The sequence below is a fragment of the Trichogramma pretiosum genome, unplaced genomic scaffold (genome assembly GCF_000599845.2).
Source record: "Trichogramma pretiosum strain Unisexual culture from Peru unplaced genomic scaffold, Tpre_2.0 scaffold93, whole genome shotgun sequence".
NCBI lineage: Eukaryota > Metazoa > Arthropoda > Insecta > Hymenoptera > Trichogrammatidae > Trichogramma > Trichogramma pretiosum.
In genome coordinates, this window is record NW_019640795.1 from 29,728 (window position 1) to 49,596 (window position 19,869).

The 19,869-nt window shown below is 43.0% G+C and overlaps 1 protein-coding gene across 1 annotated transcript in view; it reads left to right on the forward strand.

Annotated features, from left to right (window-relative positions):
* The window catches only part of LOC106653420 (fringe glycosyltransferase), a gene marked incomplete at its 5' end in the record, with an annotated part of 38,510 nt that overhangs the window by 8,317 nt on the left and 10,324 nt on the right, over positions 1-19,869 (forward strand). Inside the window, one exon of the mRNA XM_023457972.1 lies at positions 16,912-16,997. Coding sequence (XP_023313740.1) covers positions 16,912-16,997 — 86 coding nt within the window. The remainder of the gene's footprint in view (positions 1-16,911; positions 16,998-19,869) is intronic.

Sequence of the window (19,869 nt, forward strand, 5' to 3'; positions counted from 1 at the left end):
CTTGCGAAATTTATTATACACAACAGATGAACTCACATGCAATATCGGCGTGAGCGAAAAATCAATTATTCATTCTTCTCGGGCATATAAGCGAGGTGTACGGGGATCAAAAAGAAATAAAATATTTATATCCCTTAATCTTTTCTACATTCAAAATGAATCACTGAAGCATGCGCGATATCCCATTAGTCTTTTGCGCGTTCTCGCTCTCTCTCTCTCTCTCTCTGTCTTTCTCTCTACCTATCGCATACACACATTCGCTTAAACTTGAAATAATCAAAAAAACACCAATGCTGCCCAGAAACACATCATCTTTTTTTCCAGCTGGATTTCTTACCTGAGTCGTTGCTTCTTATTCTCTTTGGTATCTCTATATAGTTAGACAACAGTTCTATAATCTTCAATAGGTATATATAAGCACGCCGTAACAAAGAGAGTAAAGCACAATCTTAATAGCATCGCGGATTTATGAGCTTCTGAGATTAAAAAAGTAAAATTATGCCGCAGCGCAAGAGCAGTACCGCAAGCGGGCTGAAAATCGATTAGGATAGTGCCAACAAGAAGTCAAACAAAAAAACGAATTTGCAACTCGTAAATTGAAGTTCGGCGCTACGCGCGTATAGCTATATTATGTGCGCGAGCTGCCGATGAAGTGCACGTCTGAGGTAATTAGAGCAATACCGTTGCACGAAAAAGCCATTAAAAAAGGATCCGCGTGGATATGACGAAACGATAAGGTCACTCCGGGCTTGCGCGCGTACCTAGAGATCGCAGCAGCAGCACGCACGCACGCTCATAGATATAGACGTAAATATCCTCTCATTTCCAGGATGGGCGTTCAAAAAGCAATTTGCGGTGGTCTAGAGTGCGAGATCCCGAGACGAGGTCGTAGTCGAGTCTCTACTTTATACCATCTCGCCCGTGCTGACGTCGTCGTAGTCGTTGCTACGAGCTGCTGCTGCTGCTGCTGCAGCCAGCCCCCGTATCGCAGCAACAGCTGCATTGCTTTGTCGCGCTCCGAGCGCATTCGCGTGCGCCTCCTTGGTAATTTCGCGAGAGGCAGGAGTTTATGAGAGGTACTTTATACCAGAGCGCTGAGACGATCTTACCAAGGAGGAGTTACGCTTTGTGCGCGCGCGTGTGTATGCAGCAGCTCGCGCTACGTCGTGAAAACCTTAAACACCTTTCTAAATGTTAATAAATAATGCGACACGCGAGTCAACCCAGCCGGCTCGAGATTTGCCCTGAAAATGCAGCGCTTTGATACCGGGGCGTCTATTCTTTGACAGCACTCGAATTTTGAGTTTCTGGTTTCGTGCACCACCGCTGCTGCAAGCTTCGTTTTAGCACGCTCTGAAATTTATTCAAATTTTTTCCTCGTGTTTTTTGCGGCTTCAAAAAACCGGTTTAACGAACGTGTATTTTTGAGTTTTAGAAAATCTTTGACGAACGTGCAGTAAACAATTGGGAAGACCGGAGAAACTCGAACCAAATGTTTTTCGTGAGCTTCAAATGAGGGTTTGTTTTTATGATATTTTTAGTTTTCATTTTTATTATGACTAAAAAACATTTTATTCGCTGTCAATTATTTGAGAAATTCAACTTATGAACAACGATCGCTATGAGCCACTTTCTGGTTTTATATTCAAGTTGATCTCAACAAAAACCGATGATTCGTCAACTATTTGCATAGACCTAAGGCTTTTACCTTATTATTATGATTATTATACGAGGATGTAGTCGCGCGGGCTGCACTTAAGCATGCTATCTTGCGCTGCTGGATTATGTGCTCGCACACGAAAGCGTAATAAGGCTCTCTCGCTCGATTCCTTGCCGCACGTTTTAGCACGTACGCCAACTGTACATTGAGGTTTCTCGGCTTCTTTCGAAAGAGCAAGAAAGAGAAGAGAGAGAGAGAGATGATATAATTACATTTGCAATAGGGGCGTTATCTGCAGGGTCCGCCGCGCCCAAGCTCACTTGCTCGACAGAAGCGCGCAAGGAGCATCATTATTTTAGGATATTCTATATAACGGTTCTCCTCTCTCTAGATGGTTTCTTGAATTTTTTTTCTCTACCGCGTACATGTGTAGGTATTGTGCTGCTTAAAGAGTCCGTTATCGATGGGAACTGCTCTAGTTCTGCTTATTGAGAGGTACAGATGACGAGCTTGGTAAATATATTTCCAGGTCGATGTTGGGTCGATTTCGAGCTCCAAGTCTCAAAGAAAATGAATTTTTTCTCCTCGAACTTGCAAGTAATTCCGTATAATTTCAGACACAATCTGTAACAGTACTTGGATTCATGAACGATTAGTTTCTGAGAGATTTCGTTGCAAAAAAGTTGGCAGGATTTACACTGAGGTGATCATTAGTTTTTAGCTGACGAAAGTTTCTTTGACATAAAATGCACATTAGAACTGGACAAATACAAATCAAAAGTACAAATATACTAATAATCGTATTACTCCTGCGATAGATATAAAGTATAAAAAAAAATATATCTTAGTTCGATGCAAGCTCTCGACGTATCTCGCATTTGCAATGACATTCAATTAATTTTGCCCAAGACATTTCGTGGACACGGCAATTTTCCGCTGTTTTGAGCGGATCGATGCGTGCGTGTGCTTCGCACGTGTATAAGCTACGACTCTCGATCAGGCGTCCCACAAAATCGAACCAATCTCCATTTCATCTCGACAGTATTATTTTTCCTTCTCGTGTTTATATTCCTGTTTTGTGCTATGCCAATGCCACGAGGTATACTGCAGAAGCTGTGCGTGCGGTTTCGTTCTTTGGCGAGAGAGTGACGCACGCGCGTCACTTTATGAAACGATCGCGATATTCGAATACTTGTGTATTGTACACACACGTACACATACGCGCACAGCAGCAACAACAACAACAACTATGACGACGAAGACTTACGTGCGGATGATGCTCCGACGCTCCAGGCTTAAGAAATGATCCACACGTTTCACCAGCATATTCTGCACCTCGGAGTCGTGTTCCAAGTTAATTTTGTACTCGAGCCACGTGCTTTCATACTTGCCCGCTTAATTTTTCTCCTAACTTTATTGTGCCAACGACTGACTTGTTGATTACGTGTTGATAGCTGACAGCGTGTTTACTGTTTGACAATGTAGAACATTTCTAATCTTGAGTCTCTGAATTATAACGTCCTAAAAAGGCGGTTGGTAAGAGTTAAACGGAAAGTCGTTGAATTAACATTTTAATTGCTGTTGCAAAAAAATGGTTGAAAATTTTTTTACGAAAAGAAGTATAACGCTATAGAACAAACAAGTGCATCTTCAAAGCATATTCTTTAAAGTACCATACATGCAGTACCCATTGCATTATATCTATAAGCTACAGATGAGATTCGGATATATGTATCTAGACATAATCGATTTCTCTATCGTCCACGAGAATCGATTACTCTCTCTCTCGCTACAGTAGAAAAGCCATTGAGCTTCTTCTACTATTATTTTACAAAGGCGAAACGAGCGAACAGGCAAAAAAGACCGTATATATCTTGTATATCGTATCGATTTTACTGGCGGTACGCACGCGACAACGACCGAGCCGTGTGCACGCGTAGATATATGTTGCAGGCGAAAAAGAAGCTCGACGTCGCAGCTGCAGCGAGTGCGTATATCGCGAGAACGCGAATAATTGCATTTCTTATTATATTGTGCACAGAGCCGCAGGAGCATTTTGCGTCTCGCGCGCACGAGTATATACCAGTTTCTCTCTTTCTCTCTTTTTTCTCTTCTTCTCACCTATATGTAAAGCTTGTAAAGGTTTATATGCGTTCCTATTATCTTATTCAAAATCGATTTATGTACGTATGTAGTTTTGCATTATATACAGAATATATATTGTCCAATAGATGCGTCTGGAATATCGTTTTTCATTTACTGCGCGAGCTTTTATTTCGTTTTTTTTCCTAGTTTATACGGACCATTCTTGCAGCTTTCGATAATATCCCCGGCAGAAACTCATACATAGTAGCGAACGTCAACGTGAGCCGGTGTAGGCGTCGTTGCTCGCAACTGAGAACTGCACTGTCACCGGCAGCAGTGACAACTTATTGAGGATCGACGATATTAGATTTATCGATCAGCTCCGCGCATATGTTTCGAGCCTTGATGGAAACTCAACTCGATATGTGCGCAAGAGTTTTCAGCTCTTCTACTCCTGCGAACTAGACGCATAGTGGGAAAGATTTTTGGCATTTTCCATCTTCCTCGTAACTGATCAAAAGTTGTTGATGCGCTCCAGTGCTCCGTGCACCTTTGGCGCGCTCGCTGGGGAGTAAAACTTCTGCAGCACGAGCGTATTTATGCACTGTATAACCGCAAAGCCAACGTATTGGAAGTAGTTAATTTTTCGAATTTTCAACTTCAACTGTATAATAATGTATAAGATCAGAGCGAGCTAAAAAAAAAAAAATACGAACTATTCAGGTTTCGCATAAAAATATAAAACATGGCCCGTTGGATGGTCGCAACATTTTTATATAGATTGCACCGCGCGCTAACGCATCGCCGCCGCAGTCGACGAGCAAAAAAAAAAAGGCCGCAGCGAGCAAGGCGAGCAAGTTGGCTTCAGAATAATATTGCATCTACCCTTTGCGGCGAACCAGTACTTCGATTCATTAATAAATATGATTTCTTCTCTGCTTCTCTCTATCTCTTTTCCTTCTTTCTTTTCTCTTTCTCCCTCCCTATCTCTTTCTCTTTCTCTCTCTCTCTCTCTCTCTCGTTCGTTGCATTTTTGATTCTCCGCCGTGTTCAACACGCGCCTGCATATCGCGTGGCGCTTCCTTTTTCTCTTTCACCGTTTCAAAGCCAAATACTGTATGTATATATACCTCATGTGTTTGTGTGCAGTGTATATATGCACTGGCTGCTGTACATACAAAAGCGTAGCTCAAGGCGGCGGCGGCGGCGCGGTACACGTTGGCTTGTACTTGCAAAACGAGAATAAGAGAGAGAGAAGGCCCGCGCTGAATGTGTGTGGATATATACCTAAGCGGAAAGAACGTGGAGAGAGTCGGTCTTTGCGGCTGCCGTGGCTCTCTCTTATGCAAAGCTATGTGCAGCCTGCGTTATGCTAGGCCTGTAGCCAATGCGCAGTTCAGCGCACGCGTCTCGTAAATTACCAACAATAAGTACATCCTTATATGTGCCTAGATACGTATATTATACACACATACGCGCTGCGCACTATTTATATGCTTTACGTGGATTTACGGTAGGCGCGTTGATACCGCGCGCTCAGCGAGATTTTCGCCCTATCTTGGCCACAGGGTCACTTTTATATTAAATGATCGTCATTTTGCATCCCGAGTGAGGCAATCGTTAAAATATCTTCGACGTACTGCCTCGCTGTAAAATATTCAGCCGCGGCGATAAAGCACGTCGGAGACGGCTGCTGCTGCGCCCGTCCGATCGGGGCGTTTCTGTAAATATTTGCAACAAATTGCGAGCAACTCTGCTATATAACGTTAATTGCTCGGCGATATAAATGTGCTCGCGCGCCTATTTTATGCCCAATGAAATGCTTCTGCGCACAATACTTGCTCTAGCCGCGCTATCGGAATTCTTGGGAAAATTCCGACTTTCAATGAGGGCTCGTTCGATTTTATTTCATTTTTTTTCTCATTTTCATTTGAAGGATTACTTGTATGTGGCGCGGCTTATATACTTCATTTTTTCATGATTTGATTGACCAAAGAGTCTCATTCATGTAGTCGATGAGAATTTCTCTGATAGCATCAGAGTATACTCTTTATAACTCTGTTGCGAGTTGCCTCATTCTATTGAATAAACTTTGTACCTTATTCCCGTGACATATGTTTCAATTACGGTGTATTTGCAAAAACATATTAATAATATCAATGTAAAACATCATTTACGACTAACTGGCAAAGGGACGCTTGCGAACTTGGAAATTATGAAAAAAAATCAACATATTTTCGAATAAATTTTCGCATGTAGAATTTCGCAATGCGTATTACATATTTTAACGTTGTTACAAGTTTGCACAAGTTATTAACGCGGGATATTTGGCTCTCGGTCGCAGCGCTACAATACGCGTGCGTAATTGTATGCATGTAAAGAGCTACAAGGAAAGTGTATTTCGCAAAATGATTTAAAAGATGGATAACGATCTCAGGGATAAAGTTTTTTTTATTTTCATTACTTCGCTCTGCCGTCGTTTCGAAAAAGAAGAAGTTCGGTACTTTACACCGATACACATACCATCAACGCGCCGAGCATGTGAAATTGGAAAAATAATACAAAACATTTAAATGAAAGTTTTTGCTTTGATCTCGCAAACGTTCGAGATAATGAGATTCAGCTGCAGCAGCAGCGGTGGCGGCAGAAGCCACTGCAGAGCGCAGGTAGATTATGGTCGGCCAGATAAAATTTTTCTGCCGAATTAATACGCTGCTTGAATCTTGAAATGTCGTGAAATGAACTTCTTGAAAAATTGACAAACGACTCAAAAACGCCGATGTGGAACTCATTAAACGCTGTTACGAATCAAATAAAGCTCAGCAAAGAGAACTATGAAATACATGAGCTAGTGAGAGCTTACGATAGCTATCGAGGAGAAAAAGTTTCGCGTCATTGCGACGTACAACGTAGGACAGGGGAATGATTATTCATAAATGCATAAACGACTATAGGCGTCGACAAGGCAACGAGGCAATACTGATAAGTAATGCACGCTTGGGATTGAAATTCCAGCCGCGTACAGAGAGAGAGAGAGACTGTACGAAAGCTGGCGACTTCTGTGCCTTAAACGGCCGAGGCAACATCCGCATTAATCCTCCCTTTTTCCTCTTTGCTGCACGACCTATGGACTGCGCAGCTTTCGTATAGAACAGAAGCGGCACGAGTGCAGCGGCTATTCTCCATTTATATGAATGAGATGCGCCGCGTGCTCTCTCTCTCTCGTTTACTTGTGTACGTGCAGTGCAGCGACGGTGTGCTGCTTGCGCAGAATAGGGGGGAACCTGCAATATTTGTCTGGCAATATGTTAATATACAATAATAAAGCATGAAAAATAACGTGTATAAAAGGTCTAGCAGCGAGCGAGCATTTGTGCATGGCAGAGCCCGCGCATCCGAAAGAGAAATAAAACACGTTGGCGATGCACAACGGAGCAGAAGAAAGAGGAGAACGAGGACGAAGCGGACGAGGAGACCGAGAAAAAGTTTAAAAGTCACTTTCCGCTGCACCGCTCGTATACTATTCTACATATGCATTGCTAAGTAGTGGTTTAGTATAATAGTATTACAGACCAGTAGCCTGGCTCGTATTCTGATAAACACGAGAGATAGAGAATCCGCGCGCGTGATAATGATCAAAGAGAGTCCACCTATGAGTACGCCACACATACACAATGCCGCGCAGCTGCCCTGCTGATGCATGTATGCATGCATGTGTGAGTGCGAGCGGGAGATGAGAGAGATCATTTTTTATTCACTCGTTCTTTTTTTTCGGCGCAGAGAAAAACACGAGCAAACAAAATGAGCTGCGTTGAATAAAAAAAAACAAAAACTAGAAGCTGCGAAGCGTGAAAAAAAGAAGATGGTCTTTCACGAAGCTTGCTGCTGCTTCGCCTCGAAGCAGCTTATATCATAGACGAGCTAGCGCTTAGCTTTTTGAAAGTATTTTCGCGTTTTACAGCGTACAGTTTTTTTAAACAAAATAGAGTCGCGACGAAACGACAGCTGCGATTCGGACCGTGATGTGAATAATCTTTTTTATGGGTGACGCAATGCCAAATTTTGATTCTGCACCTGTTTCATAGATTCTTTTGATTGATTATAGAAGTTGAGATCCTCAAAGTATTTTTTAGGCATGTTTTAACAACACGATTGATTAATCCTTCCAGTAAAGTTGCAAAAATCGCCATCGTATGATTTGAATAATTAACCTACTGTTACATGGATCTCGAGTAGCTATAAAATTTATAAAAATATGATACTGATTTGGTTAACTGCAAAAATAAAGAACCCAAAAAAACTGCGGTACACGAATCTTTGAAGTTGCAATTGCAATAATTCAAAAAAGCGGCTTCTTCAAGTGGAGCTCGAGAGCTTCTAGGCGCTGCGGATTAACGAACACGAGGCAGAAAGTCGACGTCGTATAATAAAACCTTCAATGTCCGCATGCAGCCGCGTATTAAATTTATCGAATGTTCGATTGGCAGTTACGAAGAAGGGGCGGCTTACGCGGAAAGGGTCTCGCTGCATTTGATGCGTATCACTAGTGGCACTGGGTGGCTGTGCTTGCATTATAAGCGCGCGCGCGACGTGCAATTTTAATTATATAGTTCTGCCCAGCATAGGCCGCCTTTGCCGGACGTCGACTTTTCTGCCCCGCTCGTGTGTATGTTATTTCGCGTATGGCATATAGGTATTAAGGCAGCTGTGCGGTTAAGGGCTTGCAAAACGTATTAAACTCGAGGAGCAACTTTTTCCACTTGGTCCTTTTTTTTCGAGTCATTCGCGTGCGCCGCGATTACACCCGAGAGGAAGGTGGGATTGATAGAACAGGGAGAAAGAAAGAGAGAAAGAGAAAGAGAGCAACGGTGAATGGAAATCACATGCGGCTCGAATTGAATGATAATCAAGAAAATTATATAGATGCGTGATATTGGCTGCTGCATTACGAAATTCAGACTGATGCAATTCAGGCGCTAAAACACGTCCCAAAGTCAATAATAATTCCGAAGGGAAAGCCAACTTCTTCCCTCGATGGATAATTCAATAATGTCGAATCATTTGAAATTCATATTGAAACCTGAGAAAAATTTGCTGCCGAGAAGTCGATGTGGGAATTTTCATTATTACGCGTAAAATTGTACTTTTCTATGGAATACATTTTACGCGAACGCCGCATATCTTCGGACTCCTTTATTTAATTACAAATAAAAAAGTAACGTACGTGCGCGCTTTGCATTCAGCGTAAAGGCAATTTGATACGTACGGCGTAAAAAACAATGTGTAATCATCGCTGGCTGCATGCAAACCTATCGATAAAGCGTGCGCGGCCTGTACTACTACTAGTCTCTCGCATAAAAAGAAACACGCAGAGGCGCGAAGTCTCGCTGACCCGCCGCATTGCAATCGCAAATTGCGATCACGCGAGGGTAGCCTCTCTGACTAATTGCACTCGTCGTGGCTCGCAATGATTTCGCTTCGCCAACGGCTGTACACATTATAACTTTGTATGTATTTCTACGCGGGAAAAGCGTGATTTTTTGCGTTGAAACTTAATTCGTTTTATTGAATTTCAATGGCAATCACGACTCGAATTCTTGCCCCCTCGAGTGTACGATAAACGTACTCGTGCGTGCCTACGTGACCCGACGTCCAGATCAAGACGTCGTCATTGCATTCAATTTTTTTTCTTTTAAAGCTAATTAAAAAAAAAAGAGAGAGACGGAGAAAGAGAGAGAAGCTGCGAGTGCGATGGCAATCGGCCCCTGCGAGGTTTGACTGAGCGCAGCAAGGCCAACAGTTAGCACAAGAAGCTCGAGGAACACGTACTTATTAGCATTTTCGCAACTGGTAGTCGTGGGTTTCTTTAATTACACCAATCGTCCTCTCAAAATCAAACGTATTGCGCCCGAGTATAGCAGTGGCCAATATCGTGCCTCTTCGCAGTGGCACTATACACGGCAATTTACTTTGCCACCTGTTAAATGCGAGTCTCCGTTTCTTTTTCGCTTGACGCGTTTATCTTACTCGAATGCACGAACGTGTATCGAGCAGCAGCAGCAGTCGTACACTGGTCAGCGGGAGAGATTCGAGAGAGCGCACGACTCGATTTCGAGTGAAATTTCAGAGCTGACGAAAAAAAGAATATACGACTTTTTTAATCAAAAGTTTTGCAATATAAAATTATTATTATAATTATTAAAATATCCGATGAAGCCGTATTGGATATTTAAAGCCAATCGTTGGCACCGTACGAATTAGCGATCGGTGGCTTTATATAGCAGCGAATCGGAGACAGGTATACACAAGCTCGTCATAAGTTCATGCGTCTCTTATATATAGCAGCATCAAGAATCCTCTGCGGTTGCAATTAAAAGTTGCCTCTGCGCATTGCACATAAATCTCTGGAGTTTATCGGGTTCGCGCGTGCTTCTCATCAATTTGGTCGCGTATATACGAATGCGAATATACAGAGCAATCCATATCGCCGCATTGGCATCTTTCCTCCTCGCTCTTTCTCTCACTCTCACTCGGATATATATAAGAGCCACGTTTTGCATGTGTTTCATTAGCGTTCATTGGCATGCCTACCGTTTCGTTGTACGCTGCGCTGCTCGCTTCCAATCGTTCGTACATATATACGTGGCATTATTATCTAACCGAAAGATAGGCCAAGAGTTTTATGAGCTTTGCTTCGGCGCGACTATACGTATATATATAGGTACGCGCTCGATAATGCTTGTGCGCATGCATGTGGTGTGCAGTGGTATGCGTGCAGATCAACGACTAACGAAGAGCAGCGCAGCGGAGCTTTTCTCTCTCTTTCTCTTGGTTAGCGACGACGACGACGACGACGGCGAAATGCGATCTTCGATTCGCCCTTACGAAAAGACTCGTGCCTGCTCATCGCGCTTTATCCTTGCTCTCGATGATTGTAAATTTCCGACTGAGAGTCTCTCTTCGAGCAAAGCATGTGCATCTTTCGAATCACCAAATCACGTGGCGCGATATCTGATCGCGGAATCTGTTCATTAGCAGGTAAATATACCTGCGGGGACTGTGGCACTCGAGAGAGAAAGAGTGCGTAAGTTCTCCTCTTATTTATGCGTCGAGAGCGCGAGCGAGAGAACACGATGCGCAGCAGAGCCACCCCCTTGTTTGTCACATCTTGATATTTATTATTGGTATCTCGCTCACACGCGACTCTCTCGCTCGCGCTCTCGACGTCCCTCGCACGCTGCGTACTATGTATGATACTTAATATCGCCGTATATATTGCGCGAGTGAGGAGCAAAAAATATACAAAAAAAAAAAAACAAGCCAGCTTTGAACTTTATGCGTTCGGTTCGGATGGTGCAAATATTATACCTTTTCGGTTGGATTTCGTCGAACAAAAATAAATAACTAAGATTTGCTTATACATATAGCAGCTCTGCGCGTTTGTGGGAGTTGATCGTATTTAACGTGTTCGCCGCAAAGTTCATTTCTCATGCATCGCGTGCGATTCGCGCATTAGCCCCCTTATACTTCCTATGTATGCAAGTTATACGCTGCTGCCGGTGCTGCCGCTGTGCTGGCCTGAAAAGCCGAATCTACAAATAATTGAGCCACGCGATGCCCCACTACTCGCAAAAATGCCATTTTTCTCGCAAATTTTTTCCCTCAAATTATTATACGCAGTTGGAGGCATAAAAAAAGGAAAATAACATAATCCGGGCGACCTACAAATACTAGCTCCAGTGGTGTTGCAGTGTGTCGCGTTAAGCACTACATACAATATACGAATCGTTCGGTCGGGTGCAAGCTCAAGTGCGCAGCGCTAACACACGTTATAAGTGGCGATAGCCGCTGCGTCGATCCTGTGCACTTATACGAGCTGCCCGAGCAACAGTTTGCAAGCCACCGTATTATGCATATCACTAATGCGAGAGCTCCATACGCGTGTATATACGCCGAGGTCTATAGCAGCTAGTAGTGCGCTGCGCATTCGGCTCGTGCACACACGCGCGCTCGTGTATAATTTTACCATTTCCTCCCTCCGCCTCGAGTCGCTGCACTAGCCACAGGCAGTCGAGCGCGCGCGGCTCTCGGGCCTCTTATCTCGAGCCTCTTGTTCTCTTTCTTCCATCTCATTTTTGCAGCAACTATTTTCTAAAGTAGCTCTAGTTGGTATACGCGCATACGGGCGTACATGCGTATACGTTTCGGCGTATATACGACTCGACTGCGAGAGATCAGAAGTAGTTGCTGCTCCCTGAAACCACACGGTGTACCCTGTACCAAGTATTTGTGCACTTTAAGGTTCGGTTTATGAGGCTAGCTGCGGCAGCGAGTGCCTTCGCGGTTCATTAAAGCAAAGCAAAGCGCAAGGCTGGGGCTGGAATTTAACAGATAATTCGTAGCGAAGGGGAGAGAGCGAGGCTCGCTGCAGCCTACGTGTTATGGATTACTCATTTTTCTCCGGGCTCGAGCAGAGTTTCTGTTGCGCGGCTGACTTGTATAATACGTACGCACTGACTAGAATCAATTATGTACCGAAGATATAGATACTCGAGATCGTAGACGGTGCGCTACATTGTGTATACGTATACGGGGCTCGAGCGCGAGCTGGAAAAATTGAATATTCTCTCTCGCTCGAACCAGTAAAAAAAACTTTTCCTCGGCGGATAATTCACGACTGCCTCGAGTAGATACTTATCGGACGTGTTAACAAAAGAGAGATTGTACAACTGCAGTGTACTCGCGCACTTCGAGTCGACTTATTGTATACCGCAGACGCGCGATTCGCACAAAGACGATCTCGCGCCTTGTCAACGGGGGATTGTTTTTTTTTTCTTCCTTTTTTTCTTTCTGTAGCGTCGAGTGTTTCTATTAAAGTTGATTATTTCTGCTCGATAGTTTGGGAGTAATTCAAAGTGGAGATAAAAAAGGAATATATAATACTTGTTGAAATTGTACAAGGGAGGATAAGCTTACAAAAAGCTAGTATTTGAATTGCCACACGCAATCAACAAAATTATGCTAATGTTACATATTCATTGAAAATATTTTACTTGGAAACGAAACGAAACTAAAAAGAACTACACTTTTGAGATGAAACTCTCGCATAAGCTTGTAAGTCGCCAAACAATAGCGATGATAGGATTAAGCCCGTTTCGGTTGGCGCAGTAATAACGCAATATCGCTCTTGCTAGAAAATGTCCTGAAATGGAGCAAAAGTTTTGCCTCGCTCGATCTCTTAGCCTCTCGTCGCAGACGCATTTTATCAAGCAGTCGATATACCCTTGCCCATGAAGCACGCAATATGTTATTTTTCTCGCTCATTCTTACTTCAATAATACGTCATCGCAAGAGTGCTGCTGGCCACTGCCTCGCGATACGATCTCGTATCATGCGCAGGACAGCCTGGAGAGCCCCGGCCAAGAACCGTCGAGTTATATGTAGTACACCTACGCGCCTCCGAGCATACGTGTACGTGTTTGTGTGTGTGTGTGTGTATGTGCATGGGTGCAAGTGCGCCTTACATATATGGGCGCGGTGTTGTGATAGATAGCAGCAATTCTATACTATATACTATAAACAGTGCATGCGGCCATGTGTTTTTCTTTCTCTCTCTCTCTCTGCTCTTCTCTGCCTCTCTCGTTTCTTTGCTTCCTTACGGACATTATCGGGTACCCGAGTAAAATCGTCTACTCTCTCGCTCGCGGGACCGTTAAAGCATTGCAGAGAGAAGAAGCAGAAAGAGAGGATATAGACTAGACTTTGCTGCTGCAGCCTGCAGTAATATAAGTATATGTGTGCAAGAGGCCGCAGCTGTAGTACTATACTACTACCACTACTACTACTACTACTACTACAACTACTACTACTACTACCGGGGAGCCGCCCGGCCGCAAGGGACACATTTTATGCGCACACGGATAATTTATCGTATCTATATAACCCAGGCTTCAGACTCTTTGGCTATATTTCTTTTTTTACCTTTTATATAATATACTTTTGGTGCTTTTTCTTTTTCTTCTTCTTCTCCTACTCCTTCTTCTTTCTCTTCTTCTTTAGTCCAGATGATGGGATTCTGTTTCTTTCTCCTTTTCTTTTCTCTCTCTCTTTCTATCTGCGAGCTCATATAATATATACATATACGTATTTGTATGTGTACTTATACGCTGCTGCCGTTGAACGTGCGCTGCACACCCTTTCGATCGTGTACTTTATGATTGCTCTCGATAAGTGGACAGTGCGTGCACCCAAAGGTACACACGAATTTGATTGCGCATTTATATATATATATAGCATATATCTGCGCACGTACGCGAGTAGATATAGACAGGCAGGCATGGCTTTTGTGGTTTTCGAATCGTAGCCGCGCGTAAATTCATTTGGATATTGCGTACGGATGTGCGGCAATTTTTATCCGCTGACTGATCGCCGCTCTTAATTCAATTTTCTGCGTTTGATTTTGAAAGCTTCGAATCAGAGTCGTGCGAGCATGGAATGGGAGAGAGAGAGAGAGAGAGAAAGGATGAGGTCGATTGGATCGATTGCTGCATGCCATACACGGCCAGCACCAAAAGGCTTTTCGATGAATAGCAATATTCTTTTCATGCTTTAATTGAAACGCACTCTTTGGATGCTTCATTAATTTTCTTGCTGCGGAATTGTATATAGGCCAGCTGGGCAGCTTTGAAAAACAGACTCATGCACGCGCGCGCGTGCCTCGTAATGGATTCGACAGTGCGTCGTTTTATTAACACAGCGAGTTGCTTATTCAAAGGCCCGTGTATATGATCATTTTTATTATTGTTTGCGATGGAGGTACATGCATCAACCTTCCATAACATCGATCCAGCTCGCGGATCCCTTCGCAAATTTAGCAGAGTGCATTCATGTGTGCCGTTAAAAAAACCTTAAATTTAATGCAGATATCTAATATATAATATAAGATATAAAAATTAAAGTAAGCCATACTTATTTTTATTCAAGGTACTTGTACAGAAAATTTTTCTTGAAAATTAATGTATAATTTCATTCGTATACATTATTTTCAATGCAAATAAAATAATGATTTAATTCTGGATTTAAATTTAAACATTTTGATTAAAATTGGTCGAAAAATGTATGATAATGTAGCCATAATTAAGTTAACTTTCTACCGCTAGATGGCGAGTACCTTTATCTGTAAATCTACAAGTGGTAAAGTAACAAGGTTTTTATAAATATATGGATAATTTACTTTCTTTGCTGTGAACATATGTTATAAATGTGTGTCATAAAATGTATAAAATCATAAAAAAACGGAATATGATCGAAGCGAATTCATTTTTTTGTTGTTGAAATTTTCAATACTTTTTTCAAAACACTATGAGTCTAAAAAAGTCAGGGCTTTTTGGATTGTTAAAGGTACCCTCTGTGATTTTTAAACGTAAAAGTGGCTTTGAAATCCGTATCAATTTTCGACGCATCCAAACGAAATTGTGGTCTAGAATTTTGGCTTTTCTAGCATTTTTCCTAAGTTACAAAAGAATATAACCAAAGCGTATTAAAATTGCAGTGCATAAGCGTTTAAAAAATTCTTTACCCCTTACATATACATCGATTAATTTCATACGCGTGCGATTGTCTCGCAGAAGGATTCGATGATTAATCGATTTAATATCCACGAGTTCGCGTACGTAGGCACGATACATCTTACCAGCTGAGTCCGAGATATAATCGTAAGTTTCAGGGCTAATTTGTCAGTGCCCGGGTGCGCGCTATATTGGACACAAGCCTGGACCGCGCGCGCTGCTGCTGCTGCTGTTGCTGCTGCAGCCCATATTTTTATGTCGCGCCTCGAACGCAACCAAAGAAAAACATATATCAATATCGCGTGCGTGTACTTGCGCGCGCGTTCAGCAATGCAGAAAGTGATATATTTCGTACGACGAATAAAGAATTCAAAGACGCAAATGAAATTTAATTGATCACGCGCTAATGCAGCCACACTATACGCGCGCGAGGACGAGGCGACAGATTTTCATTATCGAAATGACAGAATGAACCGAGCACTGCGTTTCACCCGATGCTCGTTGAATTTCGTACCTCGGCTTCGATCGATCATCGACTAAAATATCGCCTTGAAAATAATCGAATAAATAAATAATGCGAGTTTCGCTGACCTTTGGAATTCCCTTTATACCCGTAGCTCATCTTTGCTCGCGGTGCACAATCCAGCAAAAATGTATCGCGCAATTATTAATTTTTCTGTACGTTATCCCGATGATTTTTTTCCATTGTCTCTTCGGCAGAACAAAACAGACAAGACGATTGGAGAATTAATGATGGAACGTAAATGTTGTTTTCATCGGCGATTAAGCTGGTATAACTCATCAAAGGCAATATCTTGCCTCGAAGAAATGGTAGCAAAAAATCGATAGAGTTGAGAAGACTACCTGGCTTGTATATAGTTAACGACGTACGTACGAGCAGCTGAAAATACATTTATCATTCTTGCGCTCGGAGCGCGCGCAGGAGTCGGGGCCGGCCGCGTACATCGTGAGCGCACTGTGATCGACCACGAGACGCGCTGTACAGGTGACGCTCGTCCCTGTGTAAGCGCATCATGATCTCGTGTGCGCACGCACAAATCGATCTCTTATCGTTGCATTATGCATGCAACGGGGCCCGTGCGCTGCAGCAGTTGCCCAGTCATGAACGAGCGAAAAAAAAATCTTGACACCCATTTACGAAAATTAATCGAGCGCGCCCGAAGCCGCGACGGCCGACTTTTCGAGAATCGCTCGCATAATTTTCAGGCCCTTCTCGCACGTGAAATGACCAAGTGAAATAAAAAAGAGTTACAAGATAAGCAAAGAATGATCCTGCACCGAAACGCACGATTTGTAAGGTCCACGAATTTTCTAGTTAACTATCGTATCGTAACCTAGGTTCTAGAATCGCGCAAGGAGAAAAAAAGGCGAGGGAGTTGCACGTGAAATTTTTAAAATGTGTTTTACGTGGTCCCAAATGGAGCCCCACGCTATTTCTCAAGAAGAAGGTGCAGACCTGTACCGGAGCGAAACATTTAATGCAATGTGCATCTATATATACAAACAGCATACTCATATGTGTACGTGTATCAACGAAAATATCTAATGTTTTGTGCTTTGTGTTTTGTCTTGTTGCAGCAAAAAGTCCGATTCTGGTTCGCCACGGGTGGCGCCGGTTTCTGCATCAGCAGGGCGCTTGCTCTCAAAATGATACCAGTGGCTGGGTGAGTACAAACACATACGTATACATACAAACTTATTCTCTCGCGTCACACACTCTCAGGCGTACAGTAGTGCTAGCTGCATACACACTGTGTGCACTGCATTTTTTACATTCTTTTCTGTTTTGGTATTCATCCAACACAAGAGATCTGTCCTCTTTCTCTCTCTCGTTCTCTCTTGCTCTCTTTCTGCCTGCCGCGCTTTTATTATTACATTTCGCACATCTACTTATGCATGAGACTTTTTCGCGCAGTCCGTCAGTCTGTCTCTGTCAAGTCGGTCGGCGGCTGCTGCTGATGCCCGTGTCTCTCTAGATGCATATGCACTTGTGTGTCTGTGTGTGTACGTATGTGTGTGCGTGTCTGATGTGTATAGATGCACGTGCCCTCCTACTGTCTTTCAATGACTGCAACACAGGGCTTATTTCTTATTTGCAATGTTGCTCGTCGGCCCTCGCTGGCTCACTCGCTCGCCCGCTGATTATTATTATTATTATTACATGTCTTTTGCCTGTTCACATTATGCGGGAGTCGCGTCTCGCTCGGTATTTTGCGACTGTGCTGCATCTGCAGCTAGTTTCCTTGTGCATAATGTATTTTCTTTTCCACACTCTCCGCAGGGCAACTTCTTCTCGCAGCAGACTTTTGCACGCCCTCGAGGCTCGAGTCTGCATTCGTATTCCACCCCGTCATTTTTTGCTACAACAATTTAATCGATTTTATTATTTCGGTTAATATTACGTCTAAATTTATCCACGTACCGATCTACATTATATTAGGCGTTTCATTTTTTTACCTTCCATATTGCAAAGCTATTCTGCGTATTATTTCTGGCTCGAGACTTCGTTATGTGCGCAGGCACCGCCGCACAACTTACTCCTTTTTTACTCTCTATTGTCTTGCTGCGGTCATAGTCGTTTGCATGAGATACGTATAATATAACAAGAGCCGCGCGCGCGCACGTGGTGGTTCCGAGGCTCCTCGCGTATTATATACATTTTTCGCCGCCTCTGGTCCTTAAATTGAGACGGGAGCTACCACCGTACGATATTTTTCCCCTTGGAATAAAAAGCAGACCAATTTTTTTTCCTTGCGAGCTGCGAGCTTGTTATTATATATTTCGGGAAGATCGTGTGCGCATGTGTTCTCGAAAAATATTTGAATTTTGAAGGTATTCCGATATGCGAGCGCGAGATATCGCGCGCGCCACGAGCGAGGAAAAATAAAACGACAGAGATAAATTAGCGTTCGTTGAAAAATTCAATGTAAATTACTGACATTATAAGTGAACAGCACAAGTGCCAAGTCACTCGAGCATGGCTTCGGCTCATTTGGAAAAATGCTCGAGTGTGTCTCGGCAGACACGGCAAAAGTGTCAATTATTATGAAAAGGTAAAAACTCTGCGACGACGACGACGACGACGACGTCGACGATGGTGACGATGACTCGAAAAATGTGTCATTCGCATAAATGAGCTGCTGGTGGGCAGCGCGTTTATAAGTCACACAATCAAACAATCTCGCCTGTCCTTAGTCATTTAATCGTTGCACCGTAGGTTCGCATGAAAGTCGATCGAAGAGAGAGAGAGACGTATACGTCACTCGGAGCCTCTAGAAAAATTAAACATCCTCGAGCATTGTGCAAACGATGAACTTGACTGTTCTTTCGGCTACTGCCTTTTAGTCTCTCCTTCGGCTCGCGTGTTCGCGTATGTGTGCATACGTGCGTGTCAAAGACGCGTGAGCTCCCGAGATGCATACTCTCTGGCTGCCTGAGAGCTGAAAAATAACAAGTCGAACGGAGGAAAGAGCTGCAAGCCGTTGGCGTGCCTTTTCAATGTCCTTAAACACTCTCGATCTTTCGCGCGACACTCTGGTATATACTTCTATTACCGCATGCAGTGCGCGCCTGCCTCTCTCTCTCTCTCTCACTCCGTGTATGTACTTGTTTGACTTCCGTTGGAAATGTCTTGTTCGACGACGACGCGACAAACTCTTCTTCTGCTGTTTCTTCGCCGTCGCCTTCAGACGCTGGGATTTTTACCTCGTATTTGCCAACGCGATTTCTCCTCTTTTTTTACTTTTTTTTTTTTTTTTTTTGCCGAAACCCACGATGGGAAAGAGTCTTCAAGTGCATAAGGGCGACGACTGCACGACACAAAAGTACAATCCAAATGTTGTGTTCTATAAATGTACTCGTCTGTGTTTTGTTTGCCGAGCAAATATTGACTCCATAGGTACATTATTTGCCGATCACCGATGCACCGAGCTGCAGAAAGCTCCTCTTCCCTATACCTTCATTAACTCAACTACTTTCTCGCTTCCAAAGAGCAGCCTTTACACTGATTAGGTATTCCGCTCGCCTACGATTATAATGAAAAATTAATTATTATCATGAGGCAAAATTTCATTGATTAGTTTGCTTTTATAAAACTTCGGGATAAATTTACATATTTCGTATACGAGCCGATGCTTTCGTAATTTGTACCACCATATATAACAACGCGATAAAAGCGAGCTGTAATTTTATGATAATATGATTAAAGCAAGGTAATACTGATTATTTTGTAGTTCGCGAATTTCGTGTAAAATATTTTAATTACGTACGCGCATACTCTGAAATTAAAGCCGAGATTAAAATCATGCATCGATTGCTGTATCGAGGATGCTTCATTTTTATGAAAGTTTTTATATTTATGAGCGAGCGAATGCGAGTGTTCGGAGTAATCGAATTAAGCTAATTTCATTCGAAACATCGCGAAACTTTACGGTTTGAACTCACGTACACCGCGAACATTAAGTGTAATCTACCGAACGAGGAAGGCCTAAAAAAACGCGCAATTAACATTGTTTGAGCGAGTGATACGTACCGAAA